This window comes from Aethalodelphis obliquidens, unplaced genomic scaffold (assembly GCF_003676395.1).
Source record: "Aethalodelphis obliquidens isolate GAN/ISIS:26980383/991018 unplaced genomic scaffold, ASM367639v1 scaffold18, whole genome shotgun sequence".
Lineage (NCBI taxonomy): Eukaryota > Metazoa > Chordata > Mammalia > Artiodactyla > Delphinidae > Aethalodelphis > Aethalodelphis obliquidens.
Window position 1 is genome coordinate 10883479 of NW_020837962.1, and position 24099 is coordinate 10907577.

The following is a 24099-nucleotide window of genomic DNA, read 5'->3' on the forward strand; positions in this document are numbered from 1 at the left end:
CCTCCCACTGCAGGGCACAGGCTCCGGACACGCAGGCCCAGCGGCCATGGCTCACGGGCCCAGCTGCTCCGCGGCATGTGGGATCCTCCCGGACCGGGGCACGAACCCACGTCCCCTGCCTCGGCAGGCGGACTCCCAACCACTGCGCCACCAGGGAAGCCCTGAAATTTTTTGAACCAAAAAGTTGAGGATAAAAATCAATGTAGCAGAAAGACACAGCTGTTAACGGAGGAAGCAGTCAGCTCCCCCCATACAAACTCCATTAGCTTTGGAGCCACCGCTGGGGCCCCATACTGGGCTGCAAGCCCTAAGAACGACTATGCCTTTTTCACCCTTGTTTCTCCAGCATCCTGGTCCAGAACATGTGTTCAGTACACGTGCATGCATGACACCCTCCCTCCGGAGTCTGCTCCCAGGAAGCCACGGCAGAGTTAGCGCTGGGACAAATAAATCAGGATGGTGGTCCCAGGCGTCGCGTTTCGAGGCCTTCGTGTTGCTGGAAGAACCAGACAACTGGAACTACATCAACAGGGGCGACCCCAGGGCTTGTCTCCTGGTGGTGCCCTTCTGGCCTCACCTGCCTTCTTGGGCAGGGAGGGGCAGAGCTTGCAGGGCTGTATTTGCTGCTCCCCATCCCCCTGTCATTGGCTCCAGAGGGTCAATAAAATCCCAAGAGTCTGGAGAAGAGCAGTTGGCCAGAGGGGCTGACCCTCATCATGGTTCTCTCCAGCATGGGACCAGGGGCTCTGTTCCCCCCACTCCCACCCCCGTATCCTGGGAGGGGAGAGGGAAGCATCTGACTGCCTGCCCAAAGATCTAGAATCTGGAATCCAATCCCAGACCCTTCCTCAAAGACTCATCCACCACTATGCAGTCCAGCCCAAGTCAGTGAGAGCTGGGTGCTGATGACCAGGTGTCTGACAAGGCATTGAGTCCTCCCAGCTGGAAAAGCCTCTGAATCTGTAAGAAAGAGAACACAAACCAACAATGACATACTCACAGCCTTACTCTCAGTTCCCACCAAAACACAGAGCATTTCCTGTGCCTTTTCCGTTATTTCACAAGCTGCTTCTTAGTCTCCCTCTGGGCTCCAGGACAGACAGCTGCTTCTCCCCTCAGAAGCCAGACAGTTGCCTCCAGCCTCTCCTGGTCAATGCCATGGCCAAGACCCGTAGTGACCATCTGCTGTACTCCCTGGAAGAGCTGGTGCCCTATGACTTTGAGAAGTTCAAGTTCAAGCTGCAGAACACCAGCCTGGAGAAGGAGCACTCCCGGATTCCCCGGGGCCAACTCCAGACAGCCAAGCCAGTGAAGCTGGCCACTCTGCTGGTCACCCACTATGGGGAGGAGGACGCCGTGCGGCTGACCCTGCAGGTCCTGAGGGCCATCAACCAGCACCTTCTGGCAGAGGAGCTCAACAGTGCAATCGGCCCAGGTAAGCGGCCCCATGCGCCCTCCTGCCCCACTGCGACTGCTGGCTGTTTGCAGAGTGGGGTGGAAGGTACAAGGGGGACCAGTTCGGCCAGTGTGTCCTGACTTGGGGGTTAGGAGTCCGAGGTCTGCAACAACCCTGGTGACTTTAGCCAAGCAAGTCCTTTCCCCCTCTCTGGTCTTGGAAGCTGTAGTAAAGCTAAGGCTCTCAATGGCTTTTTTAAAAAAACCCAGAAGCATGAGGTTCTGACTATGGGGCAGAATCAGGAAAGGCAGGAGCTGGATGTCTGTTGGTAGAGAATTCCTCACTTCATTTGTCATTAACACTTACCTACAGATGAGTATCTTTGGGTGAGCAAGAAACTAACCACTCCTGTCAAGAGGGTTGATGGGTAATCTCACCTGTTATCCACTTCATTTCAGTTTTGAGTTCTTCTCTAACACGTTACAAAGATATTTTAAAATTCTAAAAGGACTTTCTCCTTCCTTATCTTTTCCTTCCTTCCTTTCCTCTTTGTCTTTCTTTCTCTCCTTCCTTCTCTCTCTCCCTTTTCCCTTCTTCCTTCTTTTTTTTTTTGCGGTACACAGGCCTCTCTCTCTCACTGTTGTGGCCTCTCCCGTTGCAGAGCACAGGCTCCGGACGCGCAGGCTCAGCGGCCATGGCTCACGGGCCCAGCCGCTCCGCGGCATGTGGGATCCTCCCAGACCGGGGCACAAATGCATGTCCCCTGCAATGGCAGGCGGACTCTCAACCACTGCGCCACCAGGGAAGCCCCTCTTCCTTCCTTTTATCTTATATTTCTTTCCTTTTTTCCTTCCTTATCCTTCTTCTGCTACTCTTTTGCCGTAACTTTCTGATTTTATTACCTTGTGATCAAAGACTGTGGCCTATTTGATTTCTGCTTTTAAAGACTTTTTTGGACATTTGGGGTGGAGGGGCTAATCTGTGATCAGTTTAAAAAACTATTTTTCGATGTTTGAAATTTTCTTCTATTTCTAGACTTTAAGAATACATTAGGAATGCTTTCCATGTGCTTCTATGAGGTAGAAGAGTTTACATAACATAAAAATTCTCTGCTCTTTGAAAGAGTGATAAAGCTAAACTGTAATCTGAGTCTGGTGTAATTTGATGAGTAGAATTTTAAAATTAATTTTTTGTATTTTAAAATCTGGTTATTCATCTCTTCAGGGTTTCTTACCAGTTCTTGAACCAGTTTTCATAACATATTTTTCCTAGAAAGCCAATAGCAAAGTGTTTTAAGCAACTTTAATTTTAATAAGGGCTTTTCAAACCAAAAATTAAGGTGCTAATTATAGGTTATTTTCATTTCTTTATTAAAGTAGTGGTTTTCAAATTGTATCCCAGGAAGACATTTCAGGGATTCTTTAGAATGTTAGCAAATACTTGATTCAAATTTTATTAACTAACTTACAAAACTAACAAATTCATATTAAAATGAGTGATTAACCAAATTTTAAAATATTGGAGGCCATCAGTGTGACAGTTCATGCTTGAACTCCTTTTTATGGAGACCCTGGAATTCAGCCCTTCCTGTCATTTCTGTTTAATTAAACATTGTTCTGAAATTTCCAGGCAAGCTGTCTTTTATAAAAAATTACCATTGGGCTTCCCTGGTGGCGCAGTGGTTGAGAGTCTGCCTGCCGATGCAGGGGACACAGGTTCGTGCCCCGGTCCGGGAAGATCCCACACGCCGCGGAGCGGCCGGGACCGTGAGCCATGGCCGTTGAGCCTGCGCGTCTGGAGCCTGTGCTTCTCAACGGTAGAGGCCACAACAGTGAGAGGCCCGCGTACCGCAAAAAAAAAAAAAAAAAAAAAAATTACCATTTACACTTATCTGTGTGAGTTAGGATTTTCTTCACTTCATGAAACCAAAGGGGGAAAAAAAACCCAAAATAAATTAGTTTCTGAAGTTTTCACTGTCCTTCATGACCCCGATTTCAATTTTTTGTGCTGATCTTTATTGACTGATAAGTGAGTTTTGTAGATCTGTAAATCACACACAAATGTATACCCATAAACTAGGGTTTTCACTTATATATTAAGAATTCTATGTAAGACCTTATATTGGAAACAAGTTCTCCTGCCTAAAAAGTTTGAAAAGCACTATTTCAGAAATAAGATAGCAGATAATTAGTATGTTCTTATTTAATGGTAATTGACTGCTGTTGTCTAGAATGTCCTGAGCTTCTCTAATTTCCAAAGGGATTCTGTCTTCTCTCCCTTCCCCCAAACCTTGAACCTGAGCACTGGACATTTTCATGCCTTTCCATCTCATTGTCTTTTCAGGGTGTCAGGTAAAAGAAAGTGACACAGACAGTTCAGCAATGTCTGGTTCCTCTGGGGAGATTAAGCCCAAGAGTCTGAAGATACCAGATGGCCTGGAAGGTGACAAGCAGCGACAAAGTGGTGATGGGGCTGGCTGCCCACCATCCATCCAGCCCGAGGCTGGAAGGGGGCCCCAGAAGAAGCCTCTGGGCAAACAGAGAGATCAGAAAGGCTCTGAGCGCCTGGATGTGCAGGGCAAGCCAGGGGCCAGGAACACAACTCTGTCTTCCAAGAGAAGCCCCTTTCCCAGCAAGCCACAGGGGGAGAAGGGGAGCAATGTGGGGGTCAGGCTGCGCAGGAACGCCAGCTCTGCAGGAAGGCTCCAAGGACTCTCCAGTGGGTCGTTTGCTGGGTCCCTGGGAAGGAGAGAATTTAAGATATCTGAAGCATATTTACCTTCAGGAAAGAAGCGACCCAAAAGTCTTGAATTTACTATTTCTTCAGGAGAGACAGAACCTCTCAACCCAGAAACTCTTCTGCTTCAAGAGAAAATGAGATGTGAGAATCCAGGCTCAGCAGCCACTCTGAACACAGGGGCTACTGTGGCTGCAGAGAAAGGATCCAGGAATCCAGAACACGCCATGACTCTGGAGGGGGTAGCACTCAGGAATACACTTTCCAGTGTATCGTTGGCTGGAAAGAAGATCTGGGAGCATCCAGAGTCCACAGTACCTGCAGAGAAGAGTGGAACTGAGGCTCCAAAGACCTCTAAGGCCTTGGAGGAGGTGGTAGGTGGTATGCTCCATGATTCTTCAAATCCAGAAGTCCCTCCATCTTCAGGTAAGAAAGGACCTCAGAATCCAGAAGACCTGGCATCCTTAGGAATGATAACCTTTGCAGGTTTCCCCCTGCAAACCTGCTTTTATCCCCACTGTATTCATTTCACTGGATCTCTGGGTCCCCCTTGAGGTCCTCCACCCTTTGAGAATCTGATGTAGGCTCTGAATCCTGAAAAATGCATATCTGCACATTTTCATAAAAATGTTGCATACATTTCAGTTAGTTAGTTCTTAGACACTCTGAAGTCCTTCTTTAGAATTCCCAAGGGCTTCATGGACCCCAGGTTGAACATCTGAGAAAGATTGGGTACAAATATCACCTTCTCACAATACCTCATGGCAGTATGTCATGGGGCTACGATTCTGCTATTCGCCTCTGTCTGGGCAGGGAGGGAGCTGTTGGCTAAAGTCCTAGGTCTCTTTTACTAAAGAGGCAGAAATTAGGACGGTGATGGGTTGTGAATGACAGAAACGCCAAAATAACATAACTGAAACAAGATAGACGTTTGTTCCTCTTTCACATAAATGACACACAGGTGGTCCAGGACAAATGTGGTACACCGTGGTCAGGAACCCAAGCTCCTGCTGCTTTTCTGCTCTACGGAGTTTGCTCTCAAGGTTGTGGTCTCAGATGGTGGCATCCTCATTCCAGGCAGCAGGATGGAGGGACAAAGGAGAATAGTATCACTTAGGGAAGGTTTTCGGAAGTTTCTAGATGCTGCTCGTGATGCCTCCATTTACTTCCTCTTGGCCAGAATGTACAGGCACGTCGTGGGTTTGGTTCCAGACCACTGCAATAAAGAGAATATTGCAGTAAAGCAAGTCACATGAATTTTCTGGTTTCCTGGTGCATATGTTTATACTATACTATCATCTATATTAAGTGTGCAATAGCATAATGTCTAAAAAGAAAAATGTACCTACCTTAATTTAAATATACTTTATTGCAAAAAAAAAAAACTTTATTGCTAAAGAATGTTCACCATCATCTGGCAACACAGCGTTGCCACAAACCTTCATTTTCTTAAAAATGAAAGAGTCTGTGAAGGACAATAAAGTGAAGTGCAATGAAGTGAGGTGTGTCTGGAGTCACATGACCACATCTAACTGCAAGGGAGGCTAAGAAATGTTTTTTTTGGGTGGTGGCGGGGAGCAGCCATATGGACAGCAATCAATACTATCACAAGGGAAGGAGAGGAAAATGGTCACTGGGGAGCTCGCAGTCTCACTTGCAGATGTGATATGAATTCCTGGGACCCTGCAAAGGAGGAGGCAGGAGGGGACTCGTGGATTGAGTGCGTTTCTATTCCTCCTGTATCTCCTGTCATTTCTGCTTTATGAAGCTGTGCTATGGTCTTGGGGCAGAGCTGGTCATAGCTGTAGGTCATCATGGTGGGCTATACCCTTCAGCCTGTAAAGTCCCCTTCTTTACTTTCACTTCATGCTTCCTGAATCTGGATGTGAGCAGTGGCCCATTCATTCCTTCATTCAACACGCACTTCCCAAATGCTCACCACATGCCAGGGATTCTGCTAGGGGCTGGGGGTCTGGCCATGAGCGAGTCACCATCCCTTGGGAGCTCTACTCAAGTTATGAGCAGTCTAGGTGGTGGTTAAGTGGCAAACACCAGTCAGAATGTCTTACTGTCTTTATATCACCTGTTATCTATCAGTGTGCGTGCAGGAGGAAGGCATAGAATTTGTAGCAAAAGGCCTTTCTTTAGGATAAATGCTCAAGAATTCCAATCCTCAGGACCGGTATGAAATCTATCCCTTAGCCTTCAGTCCCAGTGGCTCCTTTGCTACTTCGCTGGAGGGAAGTCGGGGGAGGACAAGCTAGGAAGGGGCCTCAGTCTAACCGAGAATGTACGTATCCCAGGCACGGACTCTCGCTGTGATTTGCAGCATTCCTTGGTAACATCTTGGGTTTGTCACTCATGAGATTTTTCCACTGCTATGTCCCCAGGGAGACTGCAGGACAAGGCTGTGTGTCCCCTTTGCTGTGCCCAGGAAGGAGACCCGGTTGGTGGCAGCTGCGTGCATGTTTCCTGCAGCTGCCCCGTTGCTTCTAGGGATCCTGAGGTCTCACGTGGCTACTCATCCAGCTGCCCTCAGTGCCAGGACTTGCTCCCGGGGAAGAGCCATGGAAGCCTCGAGTGGCAGGAGGGCCTGCAGATGGCCAGCCTGAGCCCCAAGTCCCTGCCACAGTGTGGGCGTCACATGAAGCAGGTCCAGCTGCTCTTCTGCGAGGACCACGGGGAACCCATCTGCCTCATCTGCGGGCTGAGTCAGGAGCACCGAGGCCACCGGGTTCGCCCCATCGAGGAGGCCGCCCTGGAATACAAGGTAGGGCTTTCTGCATTGGGGTCCTTCTCTGCTGGGCACTTGAACACATCGGGGCTTGCTTCATTTCCCCCAAAACCCTGGGAGTTGGTGCATTGGCCAGCATCTTTGGGCTGTAAATGGCAAACACAATACAAAGTAAGCCAACAAAGAGAGATTTACTGGTTCATGTAGCTATGGGAATCTAGCTTTAGGTATGGCTGAATCCAGGTGCTCACAAGAGGTCATTAGAAATCTTTCTCACTGCCTCTTGGCTCTGCTTCCTTTGGTGTGATGGATTCATTCTTCCTCTTTCCTGGGTACCTCTCCCTGTGCTCTTGGCTGCCTCACCTTCAGCTTTATTCCGTGAAGCAAGTTTTCCCATCTAGAGTTGGCACCAAGATGGCAGGAGCCAAGTTCAAGCTTTGACAAGTGCTCTTTTTTTCCAGAAACAAATTCAGAAGCAGCTGGAGCATCTGAAAGAGTTGAGAAAATCTGGAGAGGAGCAGAGATCTCAGGGGGATAAGAAGACAGCAAACTTCCTGGTAAGGCTAGGGTGGTCTGTGGCCAGTCTTTGCCTGGATTCACCCCTGCAGAAGGAGGGAGGGAACCGAGAGTGAGCAGGGGTCCCTGATGTCCTGTACTGGTTCACAGGGAAGCAGAGCCGATCACATAGTTAGAATCACCTGCTCTTGGGGGGCAGGGAATAACAGGTGTCAAAGGATGAGCTTGTCCCTGGGGAGGGAAACCACCTCCAGCAAGAAGTGGAATCTCCCAGGACCCTATCATGCTTTCTTAGACTCACCACAAAATGGTTTAGAGAAACGAATGCCAGTGGCTGTAGCTGAGGAATGGGACTGAGGAAAGGGGAGGAGAGACTATTCAACTTTAAATACTCCTCTGTATTGTTTTTATAATTGTTGTTGTGGTCTATTGTACTTTTTTTTTTTGTACAAAAACCATGTTGATTTTTAAAATTCAAATGCTTAAAGTAGACATTTTCTTTAAAACTGTGGTTTTAAAGAAACGCCACAGATCTCAATAAGTACAACTTAGTGGCCTTCCTGTTAAGCTGTTGTCCAGACTCGGATGCGTTAAGTTGCTCCTGTTTTCCCTGCATGCGAAGGAGCCCACCCCCAGAGCCTTGATTTATCTGGTGCATTTCTGTTGGTTGGATCCTGTCTCCCACTATGAGTTCCAAACTTCTTCAGGGACCCACCACACTGCAGTGGCAAACAGGCAAAGATAACAAAGGGCAGAAATGGGAGGAGGGTGGCATTGGTCCAGGTGTCTGACTTTTGGGAAACTCTTGAGTTGTAGTAAAATGAAAACCCTTTCCTATAATCCCAGGTGGCTTGGAACTTGTGGATGGAGCAGAGGTCAGGGGTGCCCCCCCAAGGAGGGTGAGGCAGGAGCCTGGGCTGATCAGGGAAACCCAGGGAGACAAGAGGGTTCAGCCTTCCCTTAAGATACAGTGACACGGGCTCTGTGGAAAGGAGATGCTGTTTTCAGGTCTTCGCCTTCTCCTCCTCCTTTTTACAATAATTAAAAGAAATATTTTTAATCATAGGGAAGGGGTTGGGAAAGCTCTTCTTTACAGCAGAAACCCAGATAAAACAAGTATAGAAGAATAATTGAATTAGAAAATTTCCACTATACAATTGACACCGACAGGGATCAGCAACAGATACTAAAATTTTTAGAGAAAATCGTTAGAGAACAGGATATTTACACACTCTCAAAGTACCACTCCCCAAATTACTTAGGAATTATAAAGGAAATAATATATACTTACAGTAGCGATATCTGGTAGACGCTTCCTTAACCAAGCATCAATCCTAGTATGACTATCATGATGATGGCAAACTGGACAGTCTTTGCCTCCCAGTGGGGTATGCTAGAAAGAGCATGGCATTAGGTCTATGGTATTCTTGCCCCAAATGTTTCTCCTGAATTTAATCATGAGAAAAATTATAGAATTTTAGAATATAGGCCATTGAATGAGACAACTGACCTGTCCTCTTAAAAAAAAAGTCCACGTTACTGCCGTCAACAACAACAAGAAGTGTTCCAGACTCCATGTTTAGGAACATCACATTGGAAACTTGAAACTGGCCACGGTGGGAATATCAACACCACAGAAATGGCAAATACCACAGCCCAGCCTTGGTTGATTGTTTTGTTGATTGTCTAGACTTAGAAAGTGTTGGAGAAAGTGTGACTTGTGCAGACCAGATGCACAGGTGCATGTCTGCGGTGCTCCATTCTAAAGACTGAGAGAACACTCTTCTGCACCCGAAACCCAGGACGTGATTCAGCAGGGCTGCTGATGTCACAGAGGAAGGAGTGAGATTCCACACACATCGAATTTATAGTCTTATTCCTTAATTACAAGAAAATACCAAGCAACATCAGAACCACTCTCGTGTGTCGACTAAGGGACTACGGTGGGCGGAGGATCAGGAGCCGGGCAAACATCCACGAAGCATCCTGTGAGGCCCTGGGCTCTCTGGAATTTACACGAGAGTTCTGTCCACTAGTATTTTTTGTTAATTGTGTGTATCAGTTTAGCTAATAAATGAATGTGCCCATATTAAAAACAACGACAAAAGGTGAAGAAACTTTTTTGGTTCAAAAGAACTAAAGACTTAATCCTGTCCTTTTGAGCCAAAAATGAGATTTCTGCTGTCCAGTCCTAGTAGATCTGAAGGGCCCTCTCCCTCCTTGGAGGAAGGAAAGATACCCTAGAGCCACTTCACATGTCCACAGAAGCTTTTTAGTGATGATGAGAAAGAGGACGGCAGAAGAGGTCATGGTTGGCCAGTGTGCAAGAATATTGGAAGTCAAGTTCACTTGCGTTCAAATAGATGGACTGACTGACCCCTTTCAGGGCAGTCTGAGACTGTCGGGGAGTGGAGAGAACTCTCCCTCCTGGAGACTTTGTGGTCCTGACCTTGTCTGTTTATGACTCCAGACATATGCAATCCTCACGCTGCCTTTCAAGGAAGGAAGAAGGTGACACCAGTTATCTTAGTGTTCTGGGGCTGCCCTTGCAAAGTACCATAAACTGGGCGGCATAAACCACAGAAATGTATGCCTCCCACAGTTCTGGAGGCAAGGTGTTGGCAGAAATGCTTCCTTCTGAGGGCTGTGAGGGAAGGCTGCTCCAAGGCCTCTCTCCTTAGCTTTTAGGTGTCTCCTTCCCCCTGTGTCTCTTTACATGGCATTCTCCATGTGTGTGTATCTGTGTCCAAATTTCCCCACTCCAGTGGCCCACCCCACTCCAGCACGACCTCATCTTAACTAATTGCATCCTCAATGACCCTATTTACAAATAAGATCATATTCTCAGGTACTGGGGTTAGGACTTATAACACATACATTTTGGAGGGGACACAATTCAATCCATTTTACCAGGTTTTAGGGCATTTTCCAAAAGCCAACCTGTTCTGGAAGGTGCCAGCTCATTTTGCCTCCTACTCTGGAATTCAGGCCTCCAAGAGGCTGAGGAAGCCTGCTCTTACCCACCCCCAGGAGGTGGGCTTCTGCGGGTTCCCTGGGCACACATGTCTACCTCACCGCATAGGCCCCTACACCTCCCTGACTTCTGTTCCCCAGAAACAAGCTGAAACCCAGAAGCAGAGAATCCAGTACCAGTTGGAGCAGTTATGCCAGTTTTTAGAGCAGCAAGAGCAGCTCTTTGGGGCCTGTCTGGAGGAGCTGGGCCAGACCATTGGCCAAGTCAGGGAGACATATGGCACCCGGGTGACAGGGGACATCGCCCTTCTCGACAAGCTGATTGGGGAGCTGGAGGCCAAGCAGTGCCAGCCAGAATGGGAGCTTATGAAGGTAAGTGTGGCTGGGCCTGGCCTTCCCCCATCCACTGTGTGCAGTAGGGTGACATGGGCTCCCAGCACTGCCATCAGCTATGCCCAAGCCAGTGGGTGAGGCTCTTAGGGCCAGGGGCGGGACTTGGTCTTGGTGACCCACAATGCCCAGGCCCCTTCAATGAATTCTCAGGAGCCCAGGATGGCCCAGTATCTAGGGGATCCTGTGACATCTCCCAGAAGAGACCAGCAGAGTTTGGGTACAGTTATGTGCAGGCCCCAGCCAGGGTGCCACCTCAGCAGATTAGAATTAGAACTGGGGAGAGGTGCCCCATTTTTGCTGACACTGTGGGGCTGGGAGCCCAGGAGGAGAGGCCAAGGAGTCAGCACAGCCCCTATGAGACTGGTAATAGAGAACTTCCCTCTTTTCTCTCCTAGGACGTCAGAGTCACCCTGCACAGGTACCAAGAGGTCCCCTGATGATCCCTTGGGTGTACTGCAGGAAGTATTTGGGGAGGCAGACCTAGGAGGGAGATGATCCCAACCCGCGGCCTGTGGCTCCTCCCTGGGTCCTCCCATCTCCTGCAGCTTCCGAAGGTGAAGGCCTTTCTGGACTTGTGTAGCAAGAATGGGAGTACAATCAGGAGGGGGAGCATGGGGTCAAAGACTGGACCAAATGAACATGGCCTGTTGTGTGGTGGTGGCTTCATAAGAAACCCCCCCTAACAGACTGTGTCCCATGCAATTCACCTTATGAAAACTGTTCCTGCAGGAGTGCTTGTGGCCACAGTGAGGGAAGCACTTTCCAGGAGTGGATCTGCTAAGCCCAGCAAGCAGCGGAAGGGAGGGAAGAGTAGGGGAGGGGAGGGGAGGGGAGGGGAGGGGAGGGGAAGAGGCTGGACCTTCCAATCGCCTGGGGGAGCTTTACAAAATCCTGACATCCAGGTCCCCGCAGACAAATTAAACCTGAATCTTCAGGAGTACAACCCAGGCATCAATTTTTTAAAGTATTTTTTTGGTGGTAAAATATACATAACAAAATTTACCATTTAAAAATGTACAGTTCAGGGCTTCCCTGGTGGCACAGTGGTTGAGAGTCCGTCTGCCGATGCAGGGGAAACGGGTTCGTGCCCCGGAACAGGAAGATCCCACATGCCGCAGAGCGGCTAGGCCCGTGAGCCATGGCCGCTGAGCCTGCGCGTCCGGAGCCTGTGCTCTGCAACGGAAGAGGCCACAACAGTGAGAGGCCCACATACCGCAAAAAAAAAAAAAAAAAAAAAAGTACAGTTCAGTGGCTTTAAGTACATTAGCATTGTTGTGCAACCATCACCATGATCCATCCCCAGAATTTTCTCATCTTCCCAAATGGAAACTCCATACCATTAAACAACTCCCCAATCTCCCCTCCCCCAACCCTTGGCAACGACCATTCTACTCTCTGTCTACATGAATCTGACTACTCTAACTACATCATATAAGTGGAATCATACAATATTTGTGTTTTTGTGTCTGACCTACCTCACTGAGCATAATGTCTTCAAGGTTCATTCATGTTGTAGAATGTGCCAGAATTCCATTCCTTTTTAAGGTTGAATAATATTCCATCATGTGTATATACATTTTGTTTATCTATTCATCCATCAGTGGTACTAGGTTGCTTCTACCTTTTGGCTACTGTGAATGATGCTGCTATGAATATCGGCATACCTATATTTGTTTGAGTCCTGCTTTCACTTCTTTTGGGTATATCCCCAGAAGTGGAATTGCTGTATCATACAGTAATTCTATGTTTAAGTTTTTGAGGAACTAGAGTACTATCTCCCGTGGTGTCTGCACCATTTTACATTCCCACCAGCAATGCTCAAGGGTTCCAATTTCTCCATATCCTTGCTAACACTTGTTATTTTTTATTTTTTTAAATAGTAGCCATCCTAATGGCTGTGAAGTGGTATCTCATTGTGTTTATTTTTCTCACTTAATATCATTTTTATTTCAATAGAAAGAAAAAGACTCAGGGAAGTGTAATTAATTTGACATAAGTAATTCTGGGCTGAGCATTTCAACATCAGTACCACTTTATGGCCATTATCAAAACTCACTGTGATTTTGATACCAGTGGTTTTTAAAACTCCCCCAGGTGATGCCAATCCATGGCCAGAGTTGAGGACCAGTGTTTAGAACTTGAAGCCCAGGGAGAACTTTCTTTGAGAAGCCAAGGCTGGACTGGGTGTGCCCTGTGGAGGCTGCACCTCCCTTCCAGCTCATGAGACCCTGGGCTACCCCCACGCTCCAGTCCTTTTGGGCCAACAATCTTTTGTCTCTAGGGCCAAGAAGGTGACTGTCCCTGAGCTGTGGGCCACCCCTCCAGAGGTGAAAGAAAAGATCCACCTGCTCTACCAGAAATCAGAGTTTGTGGAGAAGCGCATGAGGCACTTCTTGGGTAGGTGGGCTTGTGGGAAGATGGGAGGCGCCTGCTCACCTCCTCCCTGAGAGCCACGTAGCCTGGAGCCCCCCGGTGTCCCTTCTCCATCCCCCACGGCCTTTCTGACTCTGCCTTCAGCCCCTCCCACACCTGTCCCTACCTGGGAACCTAACTCAAACTCCTTCTCCTTTTAGAAACCCTGCGTTCAGAAATGGAAATGTTCAACGGTGAGTCCGGTGGTGGTAGTATGTGTTGGCCAGGGATTACTGCAATTTTCCCTTGTGCTGTTGATTTCTGGGAATTATTTAGAAAAGAGAAAACACCTGTAACAAAGGTGGGAGCAAAGTCATGACAAGTCCTCACAGGCTCTGTGCCAGGGTCACTGACTGTCAACTCACCAGAGTACAGAGTATCCAAGGCAGGCCTGGGTACCAGAGAGGAATGGGGTTATATCCAAGCAGAGGAAGCCGAGTCCTGAGCAGGGAGAGGGAGTCACTGTCTTTCCTTGTTGTGGGGACCAGGGTAGATTTAGCCCTCTGAATGGGAATGCTCAGGATTTTTCCCATCTCCTTTTCTCTGTAGTTCCAGAAGTGACTGGTGGTCAGGCACCCTGAGGCAAGTAGACCTGGCCTGCTGGGTTCCTGTGCTGTCCCCCGGTACATTCCAGAAGAATGACCCTGTCCACATTTCTTGGATGTGGGGAGAACCCTGTGGGGATGTTGCCCATGGACCTCAAGCTAGGAATTCTAATTCTCTCTGCAGTTAATGTGATTCTGGAAGCAGAAGCTGCCCACCCCAACCTCATCTTTCATCTTCTCTGATGACTTGAAGAGTGTGAGACTTGGAAAAAAAGTGGGACCGTCTACCTGCTAGTCCAGAAAGATTCTATAGCTGAATCATTGCCCTGGGCTCTCTGAGTTTGCTCTCTAGCTGCCATTACTGAGAAGTGAAGGTGGGAGACAAGACAGGGTGGGTCCTGGGTGTCTGCAAGGCAGCCACGAGCAGCAAGGAGAATATGGCTCTCTCACCAGAGAATAGTTATTGGGTAGAAATGATGATGAAGTAAAATGAGTGCCAGGCGTCCAACTTTCCCTCCACCCGGATGAGGGAGCCCCCCCAGGCATGTGGGCATCTTCCTGAACTACAAGACTGGGGACATTTCCTTTTACACTGTGACAGCCAAATCCCACATCTCAACATCCATTGGCTTCTTTTCCTCTGGGCCCCTTCAACCTATCTTCAGCCCCAGGACACATGATGGAGAGAACATGGATCCTCTGAATATCCGTCCAGTGGGTGGCCAGGGGCCTCACTGAGTATCCAACACTTTGCATCTTTCTTCAGGCTCCTGCCCTGTATCTTGAATCCATACATTCAACAGTCATTATTGAACACCTACTGGGTTCCAGCTGCTGTGGGGAATATAATCAATAAGAGAATAGGCCCTGTGCTCAAGGAGCTTATGGAACAGAAGCAGAAGCAAGCTGGGTAAACAAATATTGGTAAACCAAGGGTAAAGAGAACACATGTATTGATGACATGCCATGGATTTCAGAGAAGGAAGCACACAGCTGTTGCTTAATAAATCCTTGTATGAATTAGCACTCTAAGATGCTTCTGAGACAGAGAGCCCACCCTCGTTTTCCCTCAGGACTCCATGGCTAGGATGTGTTCCCTCATTCTATCCTCCCTTTTGTTTTTTATAAATAAAATTATTTATGAATAATAACATCATAGAGCTTACATAGATGATCATTAACCATAACTTTTTAATTTTACAAATGAGAGTTTTGAGGCCTGGAATTAATGCATTTTGTTTATTTACTTATTTTTCTACCAGTGTTTGGGGACTGATTTTGGGCTAAAAGCAGCACCAGTTGCTGAGATTACAGAGAGAGCAAGATAAAACTTCTGCCTTTTAGTGAAAACCTTAACTGTAGTAAGGATCTGAACAGTAAATGTGTAAGCCCAGAGCAACATAGGTACTAAAATATAAATATATATTGGAACAATATGTGAGCATGTTACAAGTAGTAACTGAATAGAGGATTCTGAGAGAATTTCACAGAGTACTTTAAGTGAGTCTTAATGACTAAGAATTATTTTGAAAAGGAGTGGTGAAAAGGCATTTTAAGTGAAGAATGGCATATGAAGTGTCACAATATGAAGCAGCATGAGATTTACAATTTAAAGTGCCTGATGGGTTTTTGATGGTATGTCAGTGTGGTATGAGAATGGAAACTCAAGACTAATATTGTCAAGAGGCTTATGCACTATGCATAGGAATTTGGACCTCATTGTGCTGTCAGGGAGAGCTAGTAAAGTGTTTCAGGGCGGCCAAATAGAGGTTAAGTGGCTTGTTATCATTCACAGGAAGTAGAGTTCAAGTCATGATTGAAATCCAATGTTCTTATTCTTATTAACAAGTAGACTATAATAAGAGTATAATATATGATAATAATATTTATTATACATTTACTATGTGCTTAGTTCCACGTTTTTATTTTAGTTAATCATCACCGTAAAGCTATGGAATAGAGAAGAATTCTGCCTAGAATGACTTGCTGATTATAAGTAGGAAAGAATACTTTTGAGCCACTACGCTTTGATCTTTGACCAAACCCTATATATGTCTGCAGTTTCTATTTGCCTGAGAGCTGGAAGAGTGAGTAAAACAACTATACCTTTATCACTTCAGGAAACTGAGCGATTATTCTGTGAATTTGTAACAAAACCCATTAAACTATCAAGACTTCTCAGCTAGATTAAAGTAGGTGGTAAGGGAAACAAAATCGTTTATGGACAGAAAAAGACCTTGAAAAAAATCACATGAACGCCTTCAGTAAGTCATTACATAGACCAAAACCATGCCGATGTCAGTCCATATCATGCTGGAGCCACCACAGAGCATCAGAGTTTAGGGTACAGGGATGCAGGAAGAGAATGTCGGCCTACAGGGCAACAGTGAAAGATTTTAGCATCCACCGAGGAGACGGGATGAACCATTTTGAGACTCTGCCAGGGGTAGGAGGGCTTTTATAGGGTGAGATTAAGACGACTTTGCTTGTATTGTTTTCTCTAGTGGGTGTCTAAACTACTATTAATAAGATCCATAGTTTTGGTTGTATTCTCCAAGGTTGCAGTGGAAATCAGAAAGCTATAAGACAGTTGAGTCTGGCTAAGTAAGAAAATTACCAATTATACTCAGAAAAGAGGAAGCAGTATGAGACCCTTAGTTAAGTGCTACAAATATGACTTCCTTTAGTTGAGCATTTCTATTTCATTTATTGTTAAAAATGTCTTTTGAAGTCTCAAGATGAAAAATCACTTAGAAGCAGAAATTTTTAGGGCTTCCCTGGTGGCGCAGTGGTTGAAAACCCGCCTGCCAATTCAGGGGACACAGGTTAAAGCCCTGGTCCGGGAAGATCCCACATGCCGCGGAGCAACTAAGCCTGTGCGCCACAACTACTGAGACTGCGCTCTAGAGCCCGCAAGCCACAACTACTGAAGCCCATGTGCCTAGAGCCCGTGCTCCGCAACAAGAGAAGCCACCGCAATGAGAAGCCCGTGCACCGCAAAGAAGAGTAGCCCCCACTCACCACAACTAGAGAAAAGCCCGCACGCAGCAATGAAGACCCGACACAGTCAAAAATAAATTAATTAGGGCTTCCCTGGCGGCGCAGTGGTTGAGAGTCCGCCTGCCGATGCAGGGGACACGGGTTCGTGCCCCGGTCCGGGAAGATCCCACATGCTGCGGAGCGGCTGGGCCCGTGAGCCATGGCCGCTGAGCCTGTGCGTCCGGAGCCTGTGCTCCACAATGGGAGAGGCCACAACAGTGAGAGGCCCGTGTACCGCAAAAAAAAAATTAATTAATTAAAAAAAAAACACTTTAAAAAAGAAATTTTTAACAGAGTCAATGATTAAGCCTGCGGGTACTAACAAAGCCTTTTGTTACAAGAGTCTGGTATATAAGATGGTATTCTCTGTAGTATATTTTTTCTATAGATCTAAAGGACTAATCATTTCAGCAAAGGCTGGAACTCTAAAGCACTAGAATTTGTTTTGATCATATATTGCATTACTGTTAAATGCCCAGGCGATAGATGTTATCCATTCTGTCTTCCTGGAATATTAAATTGATGGAAGAATTGTGAATTTTTGTAGAATGTTCATCTGTTTGATGTTACACTGTCTGGTGTGTGCATTTAAAAGTGACCTTCTGTGCACTCACATTATGGATACTGCCCAGTAATATTCTGTTTGCTTAGAGGGAAGAAGGAGGACACCACTATATGCTACTAGTTTTTTTTTTTTAACTTTTTTTAAAATACATTTATTTATGACTGCATTGGGTCTTCATTGCTGCACACAGGCTTTCTCTAGTTGTGGCAAGTGGGGGCTACTGTTTGTTGTGGTGCACGGGCTTCTTATTGCGGTGGCTTCTCTTGTTGCGGAGCATGGGCTCTAGGCACACGGGCTTCAGTAGTTGTGGCATGCAGGCTCGTAGTTGTGGCTCGTGGGCTCTAGAGTGCACGCTCAGTAGTTGTGGCGCACGGGCTTAGTTGCTTCGTGGTATGTGGAGTCTTCTGGGACCAGGGCTGGAACCCGTGTCCCCTGCATTGGTAGGCGGATTCTTAACCACTGCGCCACCAGGGAAGTTTCTATATGCTCCTAGTTTTTCTCCAGGTTTCTCCTGTTTTTCTGGAACTGGGGGTTAGTGCACTGGGTTAACCCAATTCCGGTCTTTCAACATTTTCCTGTTGGCAGGCTATAATCAGAGTCAACCTGCCTGCATCTCCAAAAACTGCTCTGATTATCCTCACCTCCCAAAGGAACAGAAACAAGACACTTTAGGGTTTTGAGGATTTTATACAATTCACCTATCAAGTTTCTATCGATAGAGCTACTACCTAGCTAGTGAGCTAGTCTTTGAGGAGCTGCCTTGTTAGAACTTCAGGGATATTATACTAAATGGCTAAGACAAATCACTTGGAAAAATATCCTTAACACATAACTTTATGGCCAGACTAAATATCTGTTCTATGAATAGTCCAAAGGAGATAAGACAGTGGGGAGAGGAAGATTAGAGAAAGAATGAGAGATGAAGCAAAGGGAGACAGAGAGGAAGTTTAAATCAAGTTGATTTATGGGATATCCTCCCTGTCTTGAGGACTTAGGAAGCCTTAGGAAAAAACAAGCAAACTGGATTATTATAATACACTTTTGTACATGTATTAATGAACTGTGGTTCTTAGAATTATTGGCTGGGCCCCATAAATAAGTCCATTAGAAAATGCAGTTGTAACTGCATTTGTTGTCACTCATTTGATTACTGTGAGATCCCACTTCCCTACAAGAGACCAAGAAAAAGATGGGGCTGCTGTCATGGAAAAACATTTGACAGACATCCCAAGTGTCACATTATTCTGTACTGAGCTGTATCTGCAAATCTGTGGGCCTGTGGAATATTAGGTGTTCTAGTTCACAGATGTCCCTCTATCATCCTCCATTTAAAGAGACATAAAGAGAGGGGGGAGGGAGAGGGATGGACTAGAAGTTTGGGGTTAGTAGATGCAAACTATTACATTTAGAATGGATAAACAGCAAGGTCCTACTGTATAGCACAGGGAACTATATCCAATCTCCTGGGATAAACTATAATGGAAAAGAATATTTAAAAAAAGAATATATATGTGTACAACTGAGTCACACTGCTGTACAGCAGAAATTAGCACAACAGTGTAAATCAACTATACTTCAATTTAAAAAAATTATCACACACACACACACACACACACACACACAAATAAAGAAACATAGAGAGGGATGTAAGAGAAAAGGAGAATTGGGAATTCCCTGGCAGTCCAGTGGTTAGGGCTCCATGCTTCCACTGCAGGGGGCATGAGTTTGATCCCTGGTTGAGGAACTAAGATCCAGCATGCCACATGGCATGGCCAAAAAGAAAAAGGAAAGAAAAAAGGAGGATCAAATGAAGATTGAACCCCAAACTCCTCCTACCCCAACTTCTCTTCCCATCTTCACCCTAAGCCTCGATTGGACTTAGGTTCTCCATGGTTGTGACCAGAGCACAAAACACACGCTTCGCTTTCTTCATGGAGCTTTGTTCTACATGCATAATCCACATGCTGGCACAGCTCACGTTCCCTATTTGTTTAGCCGTTCCCTATGGTTGGCGATTTGTTGTTGCCAATTCTCCCTTGCTATCGTTCCATAAACAGCTTGGTGTATATATATATATATATATTTTTTGGCGTACATTTTTTGCCACCTCCTCCCCATACACATATATTTTCTCCTGTTATTCCTAAAATTGTTCCAGAATGTGAGCTATTTGATAACACTTGCAGTAGTTGGCCATACAATATTTTGGAAAGAATGTTTCACGCCCAAAGCAATGTTTGTCGTTTAAAATTTTTGCTGATATAATAGAGATGTAATGAGGTCTTACCTGTTTTAATTTATTTCATTACCTGCTAATGAGGCTGTGAATTTTTCCATGTGTATTTCTACTTTTTTGCTTCATTCTGTCAACACACATTTTTTTTTTTCTTTGTGGTACACGGGCCTCTCATTGCTGTGGCCTCTCCTGTTGCGGAGCACAGGCTCCGGACGCGCAGGCTTAGCAGCTATGGCTCACGGGCCCAGCCGCTCCGCAGCATGTGGGATCTTCCCAGACCAGGGCACGAACCCGCGTCCCCTGCGTCGGCAGGCGGACTCTCAATCACTGCACCACCAGGGAAGCCCAAACACACATATTTGATAAACAATTATAATAGTAATAGAAAACAGTTTTATTCAAGCCAAACTGAGGACTACAGCCTGGAAGATACAGATTTAAGAAGCACCTGAATTGTGTTCCATCAGACTACAAAGTAGGGGAGGCTCGTATAGGCAAAAACCGCAAAGCTACATATGTTGTTTGTCAAGAACCACAATTGAGGACTTCCCTGGTGGCGCAGTGGTTAAAAATCTGCCTGCCAATGCAGGGGACACGGGTTTGAGCCCTGCTCCGGGAAGATCCCACATGCCGTGGAGCAACTAAGCCCGTGCACCACAACTACTGAGCCTGTGCTCTACAGCCCGTGTACCACAACTACTGAAGCCCGCGCGCCTAGAGCCCATGCTCTACAACAAGAGAAGCCACCGCAATGAGAAGCCCACGCACTGCAACGAAGAGTAGCCCCGCTCGCCAAAACTAGAGAAAGCCCGCGTGCAGCAAAAGACCCAATGCAGCCAAAAATAAAAAAAATTAAAAAAAAGAACTACAATTGAAGCTGGCAAGAAGTAAGAGTGCTTTTTAAGTATGGACTGGTTGGGGTCCAAAATAGTTGCAAAGTTACAAGGGGAAACGTTGGACCATTAGGTTGCAGCTGGCACCTACTAGCAGATACTGTTTTGAAAATGGCTTGTGGTATCCTTGAGTTTGATACAGTTCAGAAAATTCAGGGTCTCAATGATGCAGGCACATGTCTGAAACTACATCTCAATCGCCACCCGGCTCTATTTTTCTTTTAATATTTATTTTTTAATTTATTTTGGCTGCGCTGGATCTTTACTTGCAGCATGCAGGCTTCTTAGTTGCAGCATGCATGCAGGATTTAGTTCCCCAAACAGGGATCGAACCCAGGCCCCTTGCACTAGGAGAATGGAGTCTTAGCCACTGGACCACCAGGCAAGTCCCACCTGGCTGTATTTTGGATACCTGAACCACAGTTTTATATCTTGTCAGAACAAAGAAGAAACATCGAACATGACAGAGGTACATTCCTTCAAGGTTTCAAAAGGGACAGATTAGCATGCACACAGCTAGTTAGCATGACCTTGGTGTCTGGGAAGAGAACTTCATCTTCAAAGGAGTACCAGCACTGGCATCGTGGGGGCGGGGAAGGGGGGGGCACTTATCCCTATCTTCAAAGTGGAATTCTAAACAATCTGGTAACTGTATTCCTTTTTCTTTTTTCAAATGGTTAAAGCAAGGCTTCCCTGGTGGCGCAGTGGTTGAGAGTCCGCCTGCTGATGCAGGGGATACGGGTTCGTGCCCCGGTCCGGGAAGATCCCACATGCCGCAGAGTGGCTGGGCCCGTGAGCCATGGCCGCTGAGCCTGCGCGTCCAGAGCCTGTGCTCCGCAACGGGAGAGGCCACAACAGTGAGAGGCCCGTGTACCGCTTAAACAAAAAAAAAAAAAAAAAGGTTAAAGCAGATGTATAATGTATGTTTGACAGGCCATAAGACAGGCCTATTCTAGTTAGTATAAAGGTCAAGCCAAATCACGTATAAGCCAGAATGACTTCCCTATACTTCAACATGTGAAAATTGCTTCCATCAAGTCTATAAAAATGGTACAGGTCCTTTAACTACTTGCCATGTGGACTCTAGATTTTGAACTTAGTTGTCTGTAGTACTTCTTCATAAATATTTTACATACTAAACATTTGTATTTGTAGGACGTAATTTTCCCTGTCTGGCGGTCTTTTTTAATTGAGATATAATTCTCATAGCATAAAATTCACCCTTTTAAATACACAACTAAGTGGTTTTTAGTATATCCACAATGTGTACAAACATCACCACTAATTCCAGAACATTTTTATCACCCACAAAACAAACCCTGCACTGCTTAGCATTCACTTGCTATTCCTCTCTGCCCCCGGCCCCTGGCTACCACTAACCTTTTTATCTCTATGGATTTGCCTATTCTGGACATTTCACATAAGAATCACACAAAGTCTTGTGTCACTGGGTTCTCTGGCTTAGCACAATGTTTCAAAGTTCATCCATGTTGCAGCATGTATCACTGCTTTGTTCCTTTTTTACTGCTAATAACCCATTATATGGATATACTATATCTTGTTAATCTGTTCAATAGACAGGTTGTTTCTACTTTTCAGCCATTATGAATAATGCTGCTCTTCAGGTACAAGTTTTCACTTCTCTTGGGTTTATACCTAGGAATGGAATTGCTGGATCCTATAGTAAGTAAATCTATGTTAACATTTTGAAAGACTGCCAAACTGTTTCCAAAGTGGCTAAGCATCTTTTCATTCTTTCTTTTCTTTCCTTCCTTCCCTTCCTCCCTTTCTCTTTCTTCCTGCCACACTGCATGAAGGGGCATGCAGGATCTTAGTTCCCCAACCAGGGGGGGGAACCCATGCCCACTGCAGTGGAAGCACAGACTCCTAACGACTGAAACACCAGGGAATTCCCATTAAGCATCTTTTCAAATGTTAATGATCATTTAGTTTTCCTCCTCTTTGGAATGACTTCATAGCTTTTGCCTTAGTCTTTGGTCAGTTAGCAGGAGCTCTTTGAATGCCGGGAATGCCTTAGTCTTTATCTGGTTTATCTTCTACAATTATGTCCCAGTCTACTGCTTGATTTTATTGTTTTCTAAAGTTTTTTTTTTAAAATACAGTCACACAAGCTTATATTTTACTTTAAGGCACCTCAGTTTCCTATTTTGCCCAATATTAAACTTAACCTTCTCTTAAGCGTTCTTTCATTGGCTATTAAATTCCATCTTTTTGTATGTAGTGTAGAGACAAGAGCCTTTTTTCCCAGAAGAATCATTTCTGCTAGCACCAAGTTAAATGCTATCCTTGCATACAGGTCGACATATATTCAGATCAATTTTGGCTATACTGTTCTATTTATTCACGTGTAGTTCAAACTACACTGCTTTGATTAAAGAAGGTTTTTTTTTGTAATTTTGATGTCTGGAAAGACAGGTATTCGTTTTGTTTTTTAAGTTTTGTTGCCACACAGTTTTTTCTTTCTTTCTTTCTTTTTTATTTTATTGATTGATTAACTGATTGCTGTGTTGGGTCTTCGTTGCTGCGCGAGAGCTTTCTCTAGCTGTGCTGAGCAGGTGCTATGCTTCATTGCGGTGTGTGGGCTTCTCATTGCGCTGTCTTCTCTTGTTGAGGAGCACGGCCTCTAGGCACAAGGACTTCAGTAGTTGTGGCTCAGGGGCTCTAGAGCGCAGGCTCAGTAGCTGTGGCACACGGGCTTAGGTGCTCCGCCGCATGTGGGATCTTCCCGGACCAGGGCTCAAATCCGTGTCCCCTGCATTAGTAGGTGGACTCTTAACCACTGCGCCACCAGGGAAGCCCCTGCCACACGGTTTTGACACTACTCTCTTTATAACATGTTTTAGATCACAGCTGAGTGAGTCACCTACAGTTACCGTTATTAAACACAACTCATATTTTCACTTTAGTCATCCTACCTGAGGCTGGCGTTTACATAGAATAAGGCAATCCCTGCTCTTGTGTGGCCCCAATTCCTGATCACTGCCTCACTGGAAAATGAACCGAGTATGGGTACAATGCAGAAAGAAAAGACGAATTGAGGACGGTAACGGAGATGGACAGCTAGAATTCCTGAGAAAATAAGATGGCCGGTCCAGACCTCTGTGTAGAGGTTGGTCAATAGAGGAGGGGAGCTTCGCCCGGCTCTGACCGAAGGGCCGCCCCTGCCGAAAGGGACGGCTGTAACAGGGCCCTAGAACCAACAAAAACCACAACCTACCACCACCTCGCCGCCACCGCAATTTTTTGATAGACCCAAGGGTCTGGGGCGGAAACTGCGTCGGCCTCTCACAGACCTTCCGGTCCGTCAGACGGCCCGCTTCCGGTCGAGCCCCGCCCTGCTCCGCCCCAACCGCGGCGCCTGGCGATCTCCCATTGGCTGTTTAGCACCGAACTACATTTCCCAGTAGCCCTTGCAGCTAAACCATCCGTACCTGGAGTGGTGCCAACCTGTCTTGGAGGGTTTGAGCCAGCCTTCTGCTTTCCATTTCCCAGGTACAGCCGCAGAGAGAGTGGCTGCTGCCAACCTGACCTCCCTGCGTCCCTGAGAGCTCCGCCGGCCGGCCTCGAGCCTCGCCTTCCCAAGCGCAGACCGCTCGCTCCAAGCGAGGAGACCAGGCTTCCGCACCGGAAACGGGGCACC

At 46.3% G+C, this 24099-nt stretch overlaps 1 protein-coding gene and 1 long non-coding RNA gene across 3 annotated transcripts; one reads left to right on the forward strand and one right to left on the reverse strand.

The window, feature by feature from the left end:
• Positions 1 to 73: 73 nt before the first annotated feature.
• LOC113626283 (uncharacterized) lies at positions 74 to 24050 on the reverse strand. The gene is made up of 4 exons (XR_003435109.1): positions 23891 to 24050; positions 7230 to 7468; positions 4175 to 5348; positions 74 to 960 (listed from the first exon to the last, which is right to left on the reverse strand). It is a non-coding gene; the product is annotated as an uncharacterized LOC113626283 (long non-coding RNA).
• On the forward strand, positions 842 to 16554 carry MEFV (MEFV innate immunity regulator, pyrin). 2 transcript variants are annotated; one of them, XM_027117596.1, is made up of 9 exons: positions 842 to 1435; positions 3740 to 4558; positions 6523 to 6902; positions 7328 to 7423; positions 10497 to 10727; positions 11144 to 11166; positions 13030 to 13145; positions 13322 to 13354; positions 13890 to 16554. In XM_027117596.1, the coding sequence occupies exons 1-9, from the start codon at positions 988 to 990 to the stop codon at positions 13946 to 13948; spliced, it is 2205 nt and encodes a 734-aa protein (XP_026973397.1). In that variant the 5' UTR covers positions 842 to 987; the 3' UTR covers positions 13949 to 16554. The 2 variants fall into 2 exon arrangements, with proteins under 2 accessions (XP_026973397.1, XP_026973399.1); XM_027117598.1 differs by lacking the exon at positions 13890 to 16554 and adding an exon at positions 13710 to 13882.
• Positions 24051 to 24099: the final 49 nt, after the last annotated feature.

Bases quoted from the DNA above. Each gene is read 5' to 3' on its own strand.
- MEFV (XM_027117596.1), top strand. From the start codon at position 988: ATGACATACTCACAGCCTTACTCTCAGTTCCCACCAAAACACAGAGCA. The intron at 1,436-3,739 runs GTAAGCGGCCCC...TTGTCTTTTCAG, and splicing joins CAACAGTGCAATCGGCCCAG to GGTGTCAGGTAAAAGAAAGT. The intron at 13,146-13,321 runs GTAGGTGGGCTT...TTCTCCTTTTAG, and splicing joins GCGCATGAGGCACTTCTTGG to AAACCCTGCGTTCAGAAATG.